The following is a 16,864-nucleotide window of genomic DNA, read 5'->3' on the forward strand; positions in this document are numbered from 1 at the left end:
TCAAAGAGTTGTTTTGTACATTCCTTGTGATTATCTGTGTAAATCATCATGCCATCTGCAAATAAGCAAAGTTTGACTTGCCTCTTTTCAATATGTGTTTTTCTCTTTTTCTTGCCTCACTGCACTGGAGAGAACATCCAGTACAGCATTGAATAGAAGGGGTGAGAGCATTCTTACCCAGTCATTTTGTCTTAGTGGGAGAAAACACTTAGTCTTTCACCATTAAGTATGAATGTTAGCCTTAGGTTTACATAACTGGTTATTCAAGTTTACTGTTTCTTCTTTTGCCAGCTTTGAAAATATGTCTTTCAAGGAATGTTTCCATTTCATCTAAGTTGTCAAATTTATTGCCATAGAGGAGTTCATAATGTTCTCTATTATTTCAGTATGTGTAGAATTTGTAGTGATGTTTTCTTTTTTTTAAAAAAATATATATTTTATTGAAGTGTGGTTGACTTACAATGTTTCAGGTACACAGTAAGGTGATTCAGTTATACAAATACACATATATTATTTTTGAAATTATTTTCCATCATAGGTTATTACTATAACTCCCTATGCTATACAGTAAACTTTGGTTGCTTATTGCATATCTATTTTTAAATTAGAAACCTAGCATTCTATTTGTACTAAGTCAAACAAGTAGAATAAAAATGTCATAATTTAGTTTTTTTAGTTTAATTTAATTTAGTTTAATTTATGTTTAGTTAGGCAAAAATTCTTAAGATTTTAAAAATAGGCAATGCAAAGAATATTCAAACTACTGTACAGTTGCACTCATCTCACATGCTAGCAAAGTAACTCTCAAAATTCTCCAAGCTAGATTTCACAGTATGTGAACTGAGAACTTCCAGATGTTCAAGCTGGATTTAGAAAAGGGAGAGGAACTAGAGATCAAATTGCCAACATCCATTGGATCATAGAAAAAACAAGAGAATTCCAGAAAAGCATCTTCTGCTTCATTGACTACACTAAAGCCTTTGACTGTGTGGATCACAACAAACTGTGGAAAATTCTTCAAGAGATGAGAATACCAGACCACCTTACCTGCCTCCTGAGAAAGCTGTATGCAGGTCAAAAGCAAGAGTTAGAACTGGACATGGAACAATGGAAGGGTTCCAAATCAGGAAAGGAGTCAAGGCTGTATACTGTCACCCTGCTTATTTAACTTACAGAGTACATCATGAGAAATGCTGGGCTGGATGAAGCACAAACTGGAATCAAGATTGCTGGGAGAAATATCGATATCAATAACCTCAGATATGTAGATGACACCACCCTTATGGCAGAAAGCAAAGAGGAACTAAAGAGCCTCTTGATGAAAGTGAAAGAGGAGAGTGAAAAAGTTGGTTTAAAACTCAACATTCAGAAAATAGATCATGGTAACCGGTCCCATCACTTCGTGGCAAATAGACTTGAATGCAATGGAAACAGTGACAGACTTTGTTTTCCTGGGCTCCAGAATCACTGCAGATAGTGACTGCAGCCATGAAATTAAAATAATTTAATTTTTTTTCTCCTTGGAAGAAAAGCTATGACAAGCCCAGACAGCATATTATAAAACAGACATTACTTTGCCAACAAAGGTCTGTCCAGTCAAAGTTATGGTTTTTCCAAGAGTCATGTATGGATGTGAGAATTGGATCATAAAGGAGGCTGAGTGCTGAAGAACTGATGCTTTTGAACTGTGGTGTTGGAGAAGATTTTTGAGAGTCCCTTGGACTGCAAGATGATCAAAGCAGTGAATCCTAAAGGAAATCAATCCTGAATATTCATTGGAAGGACAGATGCAGAAGCTGAAGCTCCAATACTTTGGCCACCTGATGTGAAGAACTGATGTTGGGAAAGATTGAAGATGGGAGGAAAGGGGGACAACAGAGAACAAGATGGTTGGATGTCATTACGAACTCAATGGATATGAGTTTGAGCAAGCTCCAGGAGATGGTGAAGGACAGGGAAGCCTGGCATGCTGCAGTCCATGGGGTTGCAAAGATTCAGACATGACTGAGTGACTGAACAACAACAATATATATGTGTGTGTGTGTGTGTGTGTGTGTGTGTGTGTGTGTGTGTGTGTATAAAGCTTTTCTATTACATTTGGTAAAGGCTGGAGAAAGAACATCAAATACAAAAAAAGAGAGATGGGGAAATTGGAGAACATAAACTAAATGAAATGGGAGCACTGAATATGAAATAGAGAAAGTGAAACAAACTAGGTAAAAGATCATCTCGTAAGTCCAGTTGTTTTTAAACATGACAGCTTATTAGAGACATATCTGGCACTCTGGAGAAAATGCCATACCTGAGCATTTGTATTTTTCAAGAAATTTCAAGATAATTCTGATATGCAGCTGGATTTTAAAAAGTGATTACAAGTTTTTCTATTAGATCCTAGTTTTGGTGATATAGAGTTCTCCAGTTTTTCTGTTGACCAATCATGATACAATGGTATTAAGAGAAAAATAGTTACGTAATCACAATAGTAAAAGATGTTTATCAGTTTTCACAATCAATAACCAGACAAAAATAAAAGATAATTATAATTTTAAGCCATAATGGGAACATAATTAACTTAACAATATAAAATAATTGGGGGGGGGGTGCCAGGCAAAGTGATGTGGTAAGTGGAACTGCATATATACGTATGTTTTCATTCACACAGCCAGTCTATGTCCTTCGGTTGGTGCATTTAATACATTTACATTTAAGGTAATTATTGATATGTATGATTCTATTACCGTTTTCTTAATTGTTTTGGGTTTATTTTCTGTAGGTCTTTTCCTCTTGTGTTTCCTGCCTAGAGAAGTTCCTTTAGCATTTGTTGTAAAGCTAGTTTGGAGGTGCTGAATTCTCCTAACTTTTGCTTGTCTGCAAAGCTTTTGATTTCTCCATCATATCTGAATGAGAATCTTGCTGAATTAGCATAGTCTTGGCTGTAGGTTCTTCTCTTTCACCACTTTAAATATATCATGCCATTCCCTTCTGGCTTGTAGAGTTTCTGTTGAGAAATCAGCTGATAACCTGATGGGAGTTCCCTTGTATGTTATTTGTCATTTTTCCCTTGTTGCTTTTAATGTTTTATCTCTGTCTTTAATTTTTGTCAGTGTGTTTACTATGTGTCTTGGTGTGTTCCTCTTTGGGTTTATCCTTCCTAGGAGTCTCTGTGCTTCCTGGACTTGGTTGACTATTTCCTTTCCCATGTTAGGGAAATTTTCAGCTATTATCTCTTCAAATATTTTCTCAGGTCCTTTCTCTCTCTCTTCTCCTTCTGGGGCCCCTATAATGTGATTGTTGGTGCATTTAATGTTGTCTCAGAGGTCTCTTAGGCTGGCTTCATTTCATTTCATTCTTTTTTCTATATTCTGTTGTGTGGCAGTGATTTCCACTATTCTGTCATCCAGGTCATTTATCCATTCTTCTCCCTCAGTTATTCTGCTATTGATTCCTTCTAGTGTATTGTTCATCTCTGTTTGTTCTTTAGTCCTTCTAGGTCATTTCTTGTATCTTCTCAATCTTTGCCTCCATTCTTTTCTGAAGATCCTGGATCATCTTCACTATCATTATTCTGAATTCTTTTGCTGGAAGGCTGCCTATCTCCACTTCCTTTAGTTGTTTTCCTGGGATTTTATCTTGTCCCTTCATCTGGGACATAACTTTTTGCTTTTTCACCGTGATTAACTTTCTGTAATATGGTTTTTGTTTTAGCTGCTGTGAGACTGTGTTTCTTGCTTCTTCTGTCTGCCCTCTGATGGATGAGGCTGAGAGGCTTGTGTAAGCTTCCTGATGGGAGGGACTGGTGATTGGAAAAACTGAGTCTTGCTCTGGTGGGCAGGGCCTTGCTCAGTAAAGCTTTAATCCAATTATCTGCTGATGTGTGCGGTTGCACTCCCTCCCTGGTAGTTGTCTGGCCTGAGGCAACCCAGATCTGGAGTTTACAGGCTCTGTGGTAGGATTAATGGCAAACTACAAGAGGGTTTATGCCAAGGGGGACCTCCCAGTGCCCCCGTCCCCACACCTCCACAGGAAGCCCTGCAACACTAGCTGGTAGTTTTGGTTCAGTCTCCTGTGGGGTCACTGCTCCTCTACTCTGGGTCTTGGTGCGTGTAAATTTTTGTTTGTGCCCTCCAAGACTGGAGTTTTTGCTTCCCCTAATCCTCTGGAAGTCCTGTAATCAAATCCTGCTGGCCCTCAAGGACAGATTCCCTGGGGATTCCCAGTTCCTTTGTCAGATCTCCAGGCTGGGAAGCTTGATGTGGGGTTCAGAAATTTCACAGTAGTGTGAGAACTTCTTTGGTATTATTGTTCTTCAGTCTGTGGGTCATCCACCCGGTGGGTATGGGATTTGATTTGATTGTGTTTACACCCCTACTACCATCTTGCTGTGGCTTCTTTGTTTTTGGACATGGGGTATCTTTTTTGTGGGTTCCAGCATTCTCCTGTCAATGGTTGTTCAACAACTAGTTGCAATTTTGGTGCTCTTGCAGGAGAAGATGAGTGCATGTCCTTTTATTCTGCCATCTTGAACCAGAAGCTGATGTTATCTTGATATTCCACTTTGTGCTTCTTCCAGCCCAGCATTTCTCATGATGCACTCTGCTTATAAGTTAAATAGGCTGGGTGACAATATACAGCCTTGACATACTCCTTTTCCTATTTGGAACCAGTCTGTTGTTCCATGTCCAGTTCTAACTGTTGCTTCCTGACCTGGATACAGGTTTCTCAAGAGGCAGGTCAGGTGGTCTGGTATTCCCATCTCTTTCAGAATTTTCCACAGTTTATTGTGATCCACACAGTCAAAGGCTTTGGCATAGTCAATAAAGCAGAAATAGTTGTTTTTCTGGAGCTCTTTTGCTTTTTCGATGATCCAGCAGATGTTGGCAAATTGATCTCTGGTTCCTCTGCCTTTTCTAAAACCAGCTTGATCATCTGAAAGTTCATGGTTCATGTATTGCTGAAGCCTGGCTTGGAGAATTTTGAGCATTACTTTACTACTAGTTTAGCTGTATTCTACATGTTTTGATATGCTTTCATTATCATTCAGTTCAAAATGTATTCTGATTTTTCCTGTGATTTCTTCTTTGACCCATGTATTATTTAGAAGTAAATCATTTAATTTCCAAGTGTTTGTGTAGTCTTCACTATCTTTTTGTGATTGATTCCTAATTTAATTTTATTGTCATCAAAGAAATACTCTGTATGATTTCAGTCATTTAACTTATTGACTTGCTTTATGGCCCAGCATATGATCTTCCTTAGTCTTTCAACTTTACATGTGCAGTTGAAAATAATGTTGATCATATTACTGAAGTATTTTATACCCTATTGACAATTTCTTCATTCTGTCAATTGTTTGGCTCTAATTGTGGATGTATCTATTTTACTTTGCAGTCTGTCCATTTTTACTTTATGTAATTTCAAGCTTTGTTATTAGCTACATATACTTTATGATTGGTATACCATCTTGGTGAATAAACCCTCCTAAGATTATAAAATGTCTTTGTTGTCTTGAAGTCTTCTTTGGTTAATATTAATATAGCTACCCCAGCTTCCTCAAGATCAGTGTTTTTCTGTCCATCCATTTACTTTTAACCTATTCGTATCTTTATATCTCAGTTTTTTAGAAAATATATAGTTGGGTCTTGTTTGCTCTGTCTTTATTGAAGCATATAGAATAATTATTGACATGGTTTTAAGTCCCACATCTTGTTTTGCTTATCTCAACTGTTCTTTTTCATTTTCCTCTCTTATATTCTTTTGTATTAATTCAGTGTTTTTTGGTATTCTATCTCTTCTATTGGTTTATTAGCTATACTTCCATGTTTTTTCAATGGTTGCTCTAGGGTTTCTAGCATGCAATTTTAAATTTATGCTGTCGCTTCAGTCATGTCCAACTCTTTGCAACTCTATGGACTGTAGCCTGCCAGGTTCCTCTGTCCATGGGGATTCTCCAGGCAGAATACTGGAGTGGGTTGCCAGGTCCTCCTCCATTTAAACGTATACTACCTCACATATAATGTGAGAACCTTTTAGTAGTATACGTCTATGTCTTCTCTACCATCCTTTTTCCTACTGCTGTCATACATTTTACTTCTACATAAGTTCCACAATATATTTTGTTTTTGACAGTTAATTATCTTTTAAAGAAAAAGTCCTTAATATTTACATTTTCCTATTACTTAGAATGTTTTCTAAAAGCTTTATTAATAGCCTTCTGTTTATTAATTCCTAAATCTCATTCATTTAAATAACATGTATTTTATCATGTATAGTCACATCTCGGTTATCTTTATTTATATATGCTTTGTATCTAATATTGGAGAAGGAAATGGCAACCCACTCCAGTATTCTTGCCTGGAGAATCCCATGGACAGAGGAGCCTGGTAGGCTACAGTCCATGGGGTCGCAAAGAGTTGGACACAACTGAGCGACTTCACTTCACTATATCTAATATAAAGCATATGTTTATTAGGTTGAATTTTATTTGGTTACACACCTAGAGCACACTAGATGGTGAGCTGCTATGAGAGCAGATTCAATGTTCTTTATTTTTATATCTTTAACACTTATTAATAACAAATGGTATAAAAACTGATGGAATAAATAACATCTTAAACTGTTATTTTGAAAAATAAGTGAATTTTATTCTGTGGTCTGTGGAATTTTACAAGAAAACTTTTCAAAACACTGGTGGGCTTGTCATTAGATTATGCCATTGACTTTCAAAGGATATGACTAGGGATTGAGGGTGCAAAGATTCAGTGCAACAAATTACAGAACTAGTTTTTTTACCTACTCCCTCAACCCTATCTACTGCAATTCTGTACAGCCTCAACTGTAGATGATTTCAGGCTCTTTTTGTGGGAGCCTGCAAGAGAGTATAAGAAAGTGAAGTCGCTTAGTCGTGTCTGACTTTTTGCCGCCCCATGGACTGTAGCCTACCAGGCTCCTCCGTCCATGGGATTTTCCAGGCAAGAATACTGGAGTGGGTTGCAGGAATGGCAGAAATATGTGATGTTCCAGAAGACAAAGTAAAAAGTTAAATATTTCAGGATGGAGGGCGTGGTCAGTAGTGTCTTAAACAGTACTGGGATTAAGTAAAGCAAGCATTTTAGTGTCCTCTGGATTCTGTGACGAGGAAATTCAGTTAGGTAGGTGGTGGTGGCTGAGATGAGACTGCAGTGGATCCAGGAGAAAAGTGGGAGTTGAAGAGGAGATAGGTTCTTGGAAACAACCTCAGGTTCCCAGGGAGGGGAAGAGAGAGACAGAGACGAAGGCCGCTAGGGGAGGACTACTTTCTTTAGCTCTACCTCCGCTGGGTCAGCGGCGCCCCGACTGCAAAGCGATGACCTACGCTGTGGCACTGGGCGCTCTCAGCAGAGGTGCAGCTCAGAGCACTCACTGACCTGCTGCCCCAGGTGCACTGTTTGCCGGGAAGATCCTTGACACCCGCGCGCTCTTTAGATGCCGCCGGGGGGCGGGGAGGAACGCCTACGCCTCCCTCCCTCTCAAGGGAGGCGTTCTTCCTCCCTCCCAAGCTCTCCTCCGCTCGAAGTCGACTTAGGCTTGGAAGGTCCCGGCCGCCGCGTTTGGCACCTCAGCTTACAACTTCTGGGAGGGCGGACGCTCCAGCGGCGACCCGGCCAGGGCCTCCCCCACGAGGCTCTTCAAGCGACGCCCGAGAGCCACTGGCGCGGACTCTCTGCCTCAGGCGGCTGAGAACCGCGGTGGCTGGAGTCGGGCGGTTGCGGCAGCCCGGCTGACCGCGCGGACCCGCCGCTCTGAGCAGCCGCGGCGTCGAGGAGGCGGCAGGTGTCGCGGTCGCCGGCGGGACGCCCTCCCTGGGGCCGGGAGGAGAGGCGGCCAGCGGTCCCCGCCGCCGCGGGGCAGCGCCGGCCGGGCCATGCTGCGCTGGCTGCGGGGCTTCGTGCTGCCCGCGGCGAGCTGCCACACCGACGAGGAAGACTACTTACACTACAAGATCCTTTTCCAAGACCTGGACCACAACGGGGACGGCGTGGTGGACATCTTGGAGCTCCAAGAGGGCCTGAAAAACTGGAACCCCTCTTTTGCCCGGGAGGTGAGTGGCCCCGCCGGTCCGGAGGGGTGCTGGGCAGAGGGTAAAGGTGTTACTGGACCAGGATTCTTGGGTTTCCCTAATCAATAAAAATTGATAAGAGGTCAGTCAGGAAATTCAGGCAAGGCTTTATTGGGGCCACTGCTGCAACAGGGTATATAGTGAAAACAAGTAACAGATTTCCTTACTCGCTCCCAGAGGCGGGAGCAACATGATTCCTACTATGGGGTTAGGGTAGGAATGTGTTCAGGCATCAGGCAGGAGGGGTGGCTTAGGTGGTTTGCCCATCCCGTTGGCATGGGGGCCTGGGCAGTATCTCTGTTTTTGCTCTAGGTTCTTCAGAAGTGGTGGTTGGGTTTTTTGTCTTTTTGTACCTTGTCCATAATTTGTTCCAGGGTGCATCCACTTAGTTATTTTTAGTCCTTCATAGTTTCTTTGTATTTTGTTGCTCCAGGAGATGTTTGTCCAGGAAAATGCAAGCACTTCCGCAAAGGGTCCCAGGTCCTAGCCTGTCTCAAATCCAGACTTGCCCTTTCCAGAGGCACTCCCAAGGGTCCTGGGTAGGCATAACTTACGTGAGCCTCTCAGGAGGGAAAAGGTAGCCCATCTTCTTAGAGTGATCACTTTGAACAAACACCAGAACCTCCTCTTGGGGTTTTTGGAAGATGCTGATTTGGTTTCTGGTGACTCATTCACCATTTACTGAACTGGCACAGAATTTCACAGGCCTCATTAGCCTTTGCCAATGCAGAAGTCAAAGATTTTTCTCTAGTCATTCACCACCCACGATTCATGCTTCACAGTCTTCTTCAAATGACAGGCACACCTGGGTTCCCAGAGCTGTAATCCCACACCAAGGACCCAAGGGGAGTCAGACCTTGATCCATGGGTTTACTCTTCAGCTGATTGTTTTAGTACTTTGCCTAAATTAGGGATGCCTTTCTTCTCTAGATGAATCTTGACTTGATTATTTAAAAATGGTTTAGATGGAAGTTTCAGAATACCAAGAGAAAAAAATCATTTTATTTCCAGTGCAAGACTGTCTTCTGATATTAACCTACTTGTTCAGCTCTCTACCAGTGAGGTGTGTGTGTGTGTGTGTGTATGTGTGTGTTATGTGTGTGTATGTGTATGTGTGTATTAGAGGTCCAAGTGGTTTGCATGGCTCAGGAAATTCCTTGAGTTCTGTACTCCAAAAATGTATTGCTCTGGTTTGATTTTCTCATCTCAATCCTATATCCTCCTATTCTGCTTAGTCTTTTCGGATTGATGCCAAGCAAACTGTCTCCTTGCCTTTATTTTTCTTTTGTCCCTGGGTCTTGTCTCTTAGGACAGTCTCTGGTTATACATCCTTAGGCCAGAATTCCAGGACCCTGTACCTCAGTCTGTCAAGTGTGTTAGGCTTCTGCTTACCTGAGAAGGGATATCAGAGAATAAACCTGAGAGGGAGGTAGGAATCAGAAAGGAGGGGTAGGAATATAGGAACATTAACATGAATACTGCTTTAGTATGTACACTGTGTCTTTGAAAATGGTATGCCACTCATGAAAGGTATTACCTTTAAGCCCTCACTTGGAAGAGCACCACTTACTTGTTCTGTCTGTACAGCAGGCCAGTAGCTTCTGGTTAGTACTTTATGTGATAGGCCTGGTGGGTCCTGTTAACATTATATGGCCCCTTTGGAGTATAATAGGACATTTGGTCCAGTGCAGTGTACTCTATATACACATGTTGTGAAATCAAACACCGTTTACTGTTGGATTGTCCTGCCAGCGGAGGCTCTGCAGGCAAGTAAGGCAAACACATACTTAGAGTATGTCAATTCCAATGAAGATGAAACACTGTACCTTTCAGGATAGAATAGCTTCAGGGTAATGGACTTGCTGCTCGGTGGCTGGTAGGTTCTCTGAAAGGATGCTGTTATTTATGTATGTGCTTCGGTCTCTGATGGCAGTAGGTTGGGCATTTGGAAGCATCAGTAGTGATATTAGGCTTGGAAAGTGGAACCCATACTGATGGATATGCATCCATGGATGGCGTCTATCTCCACCACCATGGCTGTTCCATCCCTGAGTTTACTGTGTCAGTACTGCTGTTCGTTATGTCAGCTGATGAGAGAGTGTGGCTGACTTCAGCTGACTGGGTCACTGTATCTACTTGGTTATTTTGTACCTCTTCCACAGTAGCAACTGTACAAAATGAAGATATTTTTACTTTGTGTTCACTCCCATAGATCCATCCTCATGCATACTCCCCAGATCTCTGTGTCTCTGATCTTTTAATCTTTTTCTTGCCAGGCTACTGATCATCCAAACAAGCTACTCACCACTGTCCACAAGTCTCTATACATTGTTATTTCTGTCCTTTTCTCTTTCTACATAAAGTGATCAGGTACACAACTTGACATTCTTCTCTCTTTCCCCTTATTGCTGTCTTTCTGGACTGTTCTTCTTTTTTTTTTTCTCTGACTGTTCTTGAATGGTATTATAGTGCACATCAAGCTATTTTCAGTTTGCATTCACATACTCAGAAACCCATCCAAGAACCAAGCTCATCCTTTTTCCACCTGTGTTGGCTGGTAATAATGAACTTCCATGTATTTATAGGAATGAGTTTAAAGAGAGGTGATGGTATAACAGTGGTGAAGCTTGGAGATCCGAACCATTCTTTGTTTTGTTTGCGCTCTGGTTCTGCTTGTGCTTGATCTCAGATGTTCTCTTCTATTATGTAGATTGCTCCTGGACTCACCAAAACTTATGACTTGGTGAATCTGATAGAACCCAGCTCATGATAGTCAACCATGGCTGTGTGTTCATTTTAATTTTGTTATTATTTTTTTTAACATCTTTTTTTTTTTTTTTTTACATTTATATTTAATTTGGCTGTGCTAGGTCTTCATTGCTGCATGGGCTTTTCTCTAGTTGCAGCGAGTGGGGGCTACTCTCTAGTTGTGGTGTGCAGGCTTCTAGTTGCAGTGGCTTCTCTTGTTGCAGAGCATGGGCTCTAGGGCACCTGGGCTCTGGTAGTTGCAGTTCCCGGGCTCTAGAGCACAGGCTGAATAGGTGTGGTGTCTGGACTCAGTTGCTCTGTGGCATGTGGGCTCCTCCTTCCTGGTCCAGGGATCAAACCCATGTCTCCTGCATTGGCAGGCAGATTCTTCACCAGGAGCCACTAGGGAAGCCCTGGGTAATCATTTGAAGTCCCATATTTAAGTACTTTGTTTCTACCAGGGCCCCATAGCATGTCAGGAACTGTTACAGTTTTCTCCTGCAGACTCTCCTTTGGGGGCTCACTATAAACTTCTCATAATATCTTTTCATACTTCTGATATGTTCAATACCATAGAGTCTGCTGGGTCAGGTGGCCCAAGAGGCAGGGTCACTTGCTCTATAACTAGGACATGTTGAAGAGCTTTTGCCCATTATGGTCCCCAAAGAATGCTGTTAGCCTTTCCTGGTTCTCAGAAGTGAGTCAGAGCAGTTTTCTCAATCTTGAAATACATTACCTCCAGAACTCAGAAGCCTCAGATGTTGTGTTTTCTTCTTAGGGAGGTATGAGATACAGTAACTTCCCTTTTATTTTGATGATGGTGGTGGGATATATCCTGACATACCCCAGACCACTGGTTTTGGAAATACTTAATTGATGTGGTAGACCCCTTAATCTTTATTGACTTTATTATTTCTCATTCTCTGGAGGCATATATCTTACCAAGGCTTCCAGCATATTGCTACTTCTTGTTTACCAAGTCTGTTTAACATGTTTTCATCAATGTAGAGGACCAGCATGCTGTTCTATGAATGTGTAGTTGGATCAGTTCCCTTTATGACAGAAGGTGGGAGATTTAAACGTATTTATTGCCCATCCCACGTGAATGTCAACTGCTTCTGGTTATCCTTCTTGGTAAATGGAAAACTGTGCATTCATCAGATCAATGGCTGTATGCTATGTCCTTGAGGCTGTGTTAGTCTGCTCTAGTAAATACCACATCTGGATATAGAGCTACAGTTAACTTGTCTGCTACTTGGTTGAGTTTGAAGTCATCCACTGTCATCCTCCTTTATACCAGTGAGTTAAGTGGTGGGGACCACACCCCTAAATTTCTTAGTAAGTCTTTAGGGATAGTACTAATCTCTGCTGTTAGGAAGTGATACTGGTTTTTTTCCCAATTTTTAAAATGGTGATAAAAATTCATGTATTATAAAATTTAGCATCTTAAACCACTTTTAAGTGTACAGTTCAGTGGTATTAAATCAGTTCAGTTCAGTCACTCAGTTGTGTCTGACTCTTGTGACCCCACAGACTGCAGCAGCCAGGCTTCCCTGTCCATCACCAACTTCTGGAGCTTATTCAAACTCATGTCCATCGAGTTGGTGATACCATCCAACCGTCTCATCCTCTGTTGTCTCCTTCTCCTCCTGCCTTCAGTCTTTCCCAGAATCAGGGTCTTTTCTGATGAGTCAGTTCTTTGCATCAGTTGGCCAAAGTATTGGAGTTTCAGCTTCAGCATCAGTCCTTCCAATGAACACCCAGGACTGATTTCCTCTAGGACAGACTGGTTGGATCTCCTTGCAGTCTAAGGGACTCTCAAGAGTCTTCTCCAACACTACCATTCAAAAGCATCAATTTTTTGGCACTCAGCTTTCTGTATAGCCGAATTCTCACATCCATACATGACTTCTGGAAAAACCATAGCTTTGACTAGATGGACCTTTGTTGGCAAAGTAATGTCTCTGCTTTTAAATATGTTGTCTAGGTTGGCCATAGCTTTTCTTCCAAGAAGCAAGCGTCTTTTAATTTCATGGCTGCAGTCACCATCTGCAGTGATTTTGGAGCCCCACAAAATAAAGTCTCTCATTGTTTCCCCATCCATTTGCCATGAAGTGATGGGACCAGATGCCATGATCTTAGTTTTCTGAATGTTGAATTTTAAGCCAACGTTTTCACTCTCGCCTTTCAAATTAATTAAGAGGCTCTTTAGTTCTTCTTCACTTTCTGCAGTAGGGTGGTGTCATCTGCATATCTGAAGTTATTGATATTTCTCCCAACAGTCTTTATTCTAGCTTGTGTTTCATCCAGCCCAGCATTTCACATCATGTACTTTGCATATGTTAAATAAACAGGGTGACAATATGCAGCCTTGATGTACTCCTTTCCTGATTTGGAACCAGTCTGTTGTTCTATGTCCAGTTCTAACTGTTGCTTCTTGACCTGCATACAGATTTCTCAGGAGGCAGGTAAGGTGGTCTGATATTCCCATCTCCTTAAAGAATTTTTCACAGTTTGTTGTGATCCACACAGTCAAAGGCTTTGGCGTAGTCAATGAAGCAGAAGTAGATGTTTTTCTGGAACTCTCTTGCTTTTTCTATGATCCAATTGATGTTGGCAATTTTATCTCTGGTTCCTCTGCATTTTCTAAAACCAGGTTGAACATTTGGAAGTTCGCAATTCACATACTGTTCAAGCCTGGTTTGGAGGATTTTGAGTATTACTTTGCTAGCGTGTGAGATGAATGCAATTGTGCGGTAGTTTGAATATTCTTTGGCATTTCCTTTCTTTGGGATTGAAATGAAAATCGACCTTTTCAGTTCTGTGGCTACTGCTGAGTTTTCCAAATTTGCTGACATATTGAGTGCAGCACTTTCACAGCATCATCTTTTAGTATTTGAAATAGCTCAAGTGGAATTCTATCACGTCCACTAACTTTGTTCGTAGTGATGCTTTCTAAGGCCCACTTAACTTTGCATTCCACGATGTCTGGCTCTAGGTGAGTGGTCACACTATTGCAGAAACCAGTACTCGAGAAACCAAGCAGCACACTCAGAGAGTTGGAGAACTCAGGTTTATTATGCCTGCAGGCCCAGGGGAGTTAACACTTCAAGCTCTAAGCCCCGAATGAAAGGGTTATAGAATTTTTATAGACAGACTATATTGGGCAACACTAGCTGCTAATAGGCTGGTTTAAACTAAGGGATGTCACGCACATAGGAACGGCAGTCAAGATGGGAAGGGGGATGCCTGACCTTTACATGGACAGGCATGTTTAAGCAGGTTTGCAGGGGCTGGGCAATTGCAAAGAGCAGGACAAGGGTGAGTGAGATAAGCTCCAGTTCCTAGTATTGTAAGTCCCCACTTTCATAGACTACATGACCTACGTGATCCAGACTTTGTAAGGAGCAAGCTGAGTTACAAAGGCAGAATGAGCAGGAGGTTATGTAAAATTTTAACTTTTCCTCTTCAATACTATCATGGTTATCTGGGTCATGAAGATATTTTTTGTATAGTTCTTGTGTGTATTCTTGCCACCTCTTCTTAATATCTTCTGCTTCTGTTAGGTCTATACCATTTCTGTCCTTTATTGTGCCCATCTTTGCATGAAATGTTCCTTTGGTATCTCTAATTTTCTTGAAGAGATCTCTAGTCTTTCCAATTCCATTGTTTTCCTCTATTACTTTGCGTTGTGCATTGATCATTGAGGAAGGCTTTCTTATCTCTCCTTGCTGTTCTTTGGAACTTTGCATTCAAATGGGTATAAAATACATTTTTATATTCAGTTCAGTTCAGTCGCTCAGTCGTGTCCGACTCTTTGCGACCCCATGAACCGCAGCACGCCAGGCCTTCCTGTCCATCACTAACTCCGGGAATTTATCCAAACTTGTGTCCATTGAGTCGGTGATGCCATTCAACCATCTCATCCTCTGTCATCCCCCTTTCCTCCTGCCCTCAATCTTTCCCAGCATCAGGGTCTTTTCCAATGAGTCAGCTCTTCACGTCAGGTGGCAAAAGTATTGGAGTTTAAGCTTCAGCATCAGTCCTTCCAATGAACACCCAGGACTGATCTCCTTTAGGATGGGCTGGTTGGATCTCCTTGCAGTCCAAGGGACTCTCAAGAGTCTTCTCCAACACCACAGTTCAAAAGCATCAATTCTTCAGCATTCAGCTTTTGTTATAGTCCAACTCTTACATCCATACATGACCACTGGAAAAAGCATAGGCTTGACTAGACAGACCTTTTTTTGACAAAGTAATGTCTCTGCTTTTTAATATGCTGTCTAGGTTGGTCATAACTTTTCTTCCAAGGAGTAAGCGTCTTTTAATTTCATGGCTGCATCCACCATATGCAGTCATTTTGGAGCCCCCCAAAATTAAGTCAGACACCGTTTCCACTGTTTCCCCATCTATTTGCCATGAAGTGATGGTACCAGATCCCATGATCTTAGTTTTCTGAATGTTGAGCCAACTTTTTCACTCTCCTCTTTCACTTTCATCAAGAGGCTCTTTACTTCTTCTTCACTTTCTGCAATAGGATGGTGTCATCTGAGTATCTGAGGTTATTGATATTTTTCCCAGCAATCTTGATTCCAGCTTGTGCTTCATCCAGCCCAGTGTTTCTCATGATGTACTCTACCTATAAGTTAAATAAGCAGGGAGACAATATACAGCCTTGACGTACTTCTTTTCCTATTTGGAACCAGTCTGTTGGTCCATGTCCAGTTCTAACTGTTGCTTCCTGACCTGGATACAGGTTTCTCAAGAGGCAGGTCAGGTGGTCTGGTATTCCCATCTCTTTCAGAATTTTCCACAGTTTATTGTGATCCACACAGTCAAGGCTCTGGCACAGTCAATAAAGCAGAAATAAATGTGCTTTTGGAACTCTCTTGCCTTTTTGATGATCAATAGATGTTGGCAGTTTGATCTCTGGCTCCTCTGCCTTTTCTAAAACCAGCTTGAACATCTGGAAGTTCACGATTCACATATTGCTAAAGCCTGGCTTAGAAAATTTTGAATATTACTTTGCTAGTGTGTGAGATGAGTGCAATTGTGTGGTAGTTTGAGCATTCTTTGATATTGTCTTTCTTTGGGACTGGAATGAAAACTGACCTTTTCCAGTCCTCTGGCCACTGTTGAGTTTTCCAAATTTGCTGACATATTGAGTGCAGCACTTTCACAGCATCATATTTTAGAATTTGAAATAGCTCACCTGGATTTCCATTACCTCCACTAGCTTTGTTAATGTTTGTATTTAATTTTTATATTGAATACATTTAATATTTAATTACATTAAATACATTTGATAATAATATTCATTTGTGCAATTATCACCACTATCCATCAGGAACTCTTCCATCTTTAAAATGGAAACTCTACACCCATTAAACAGTAACTCCTCATTCCCTTCTTCTTCCTGGCCTTGACAGTCACCATTCTACTTTTTGTCTCTATGATTCTGACGACTCTGTGTATCTCATGGAAGTGGAATCATATAGTATTTGTCTTTTTGTGACTGACTTACTTCACTTAGCATAATATCCTCACTATCCATCCATGTATCTTCTCTGGTGGCTCAGCTGGTAAAGAATCTGCTTGCAAAGTAGGAGACCTGGGTTTGATTCCTGGGTTGGGAAGATTCCCTGGAAGGGAATGGCTACACACTCCAGTATTCTGGCCTACAGAATTCCATGGACTGTATAGTGTGTGGGGTTGCAAAGAGTCGGACACGACTGAGTGACTTTCACTTCACTTCACTTCACTTCCCTCTATGTTGTAGCATATGTTAGAATCATTCCTTTTTAAGGCTGATTAATATTCCATGGTATGTATATACCCCATTTTTGGTGCTGTATTATTCTCAGCCTTTCATTGTTTTTTTCTAGTGCAGTGATGCTTCCATCAACATCCATCCAATTATATAGTTTTTATAATTAGCCAGTGCATTCTCTTCCCATCCCAGTTCATCATCTACCACCAGTGATGGTGTTTTGTGCACAGTCAGCATCCTAAGAGCATTTG

At 41.4% G+C, this 16,864-nt stretch overlaps 1 protein-coding gene across 1 annotated transcript in view; it reads left to right on the forward strand.

The window, feature by feature from the left end:
* Positions 1-7,900: 7,900 nt before the first annotated feature.
* Positions 7,901-16,864, forward strand: part of LOC136145503 (mitochondrial adenyl nucleotide antiporter SLC25A24-like) — a 92,106-nt gene continuing 83,142 nt past the window's right edge. Inside the window, exon 1 of the mRNA XM_065903856.1 lies at positions 7,901-8,077. Coding sequence (XP_065759928.1) covers positions 7,901-8,077 — 177 coding nt within the window. The remainder of the gene's footprint in view (positions 8,078-16,864) is intronic.

The sequence above is a fragment of the Muntiacus reevesi genome, chromosome 1, assembly GCF_963930625.1.
Source record: "Muntiacus reevesi chromosome 1, mMunRee1.1, whole genome shotgun sequence".
Taxonomy (NCBI): Eukaryota; Metazoa; Chordata; class Mammalia; order Artiodactyla; family Cervidae; genus Muntiacus; species Muntiacus reevesi.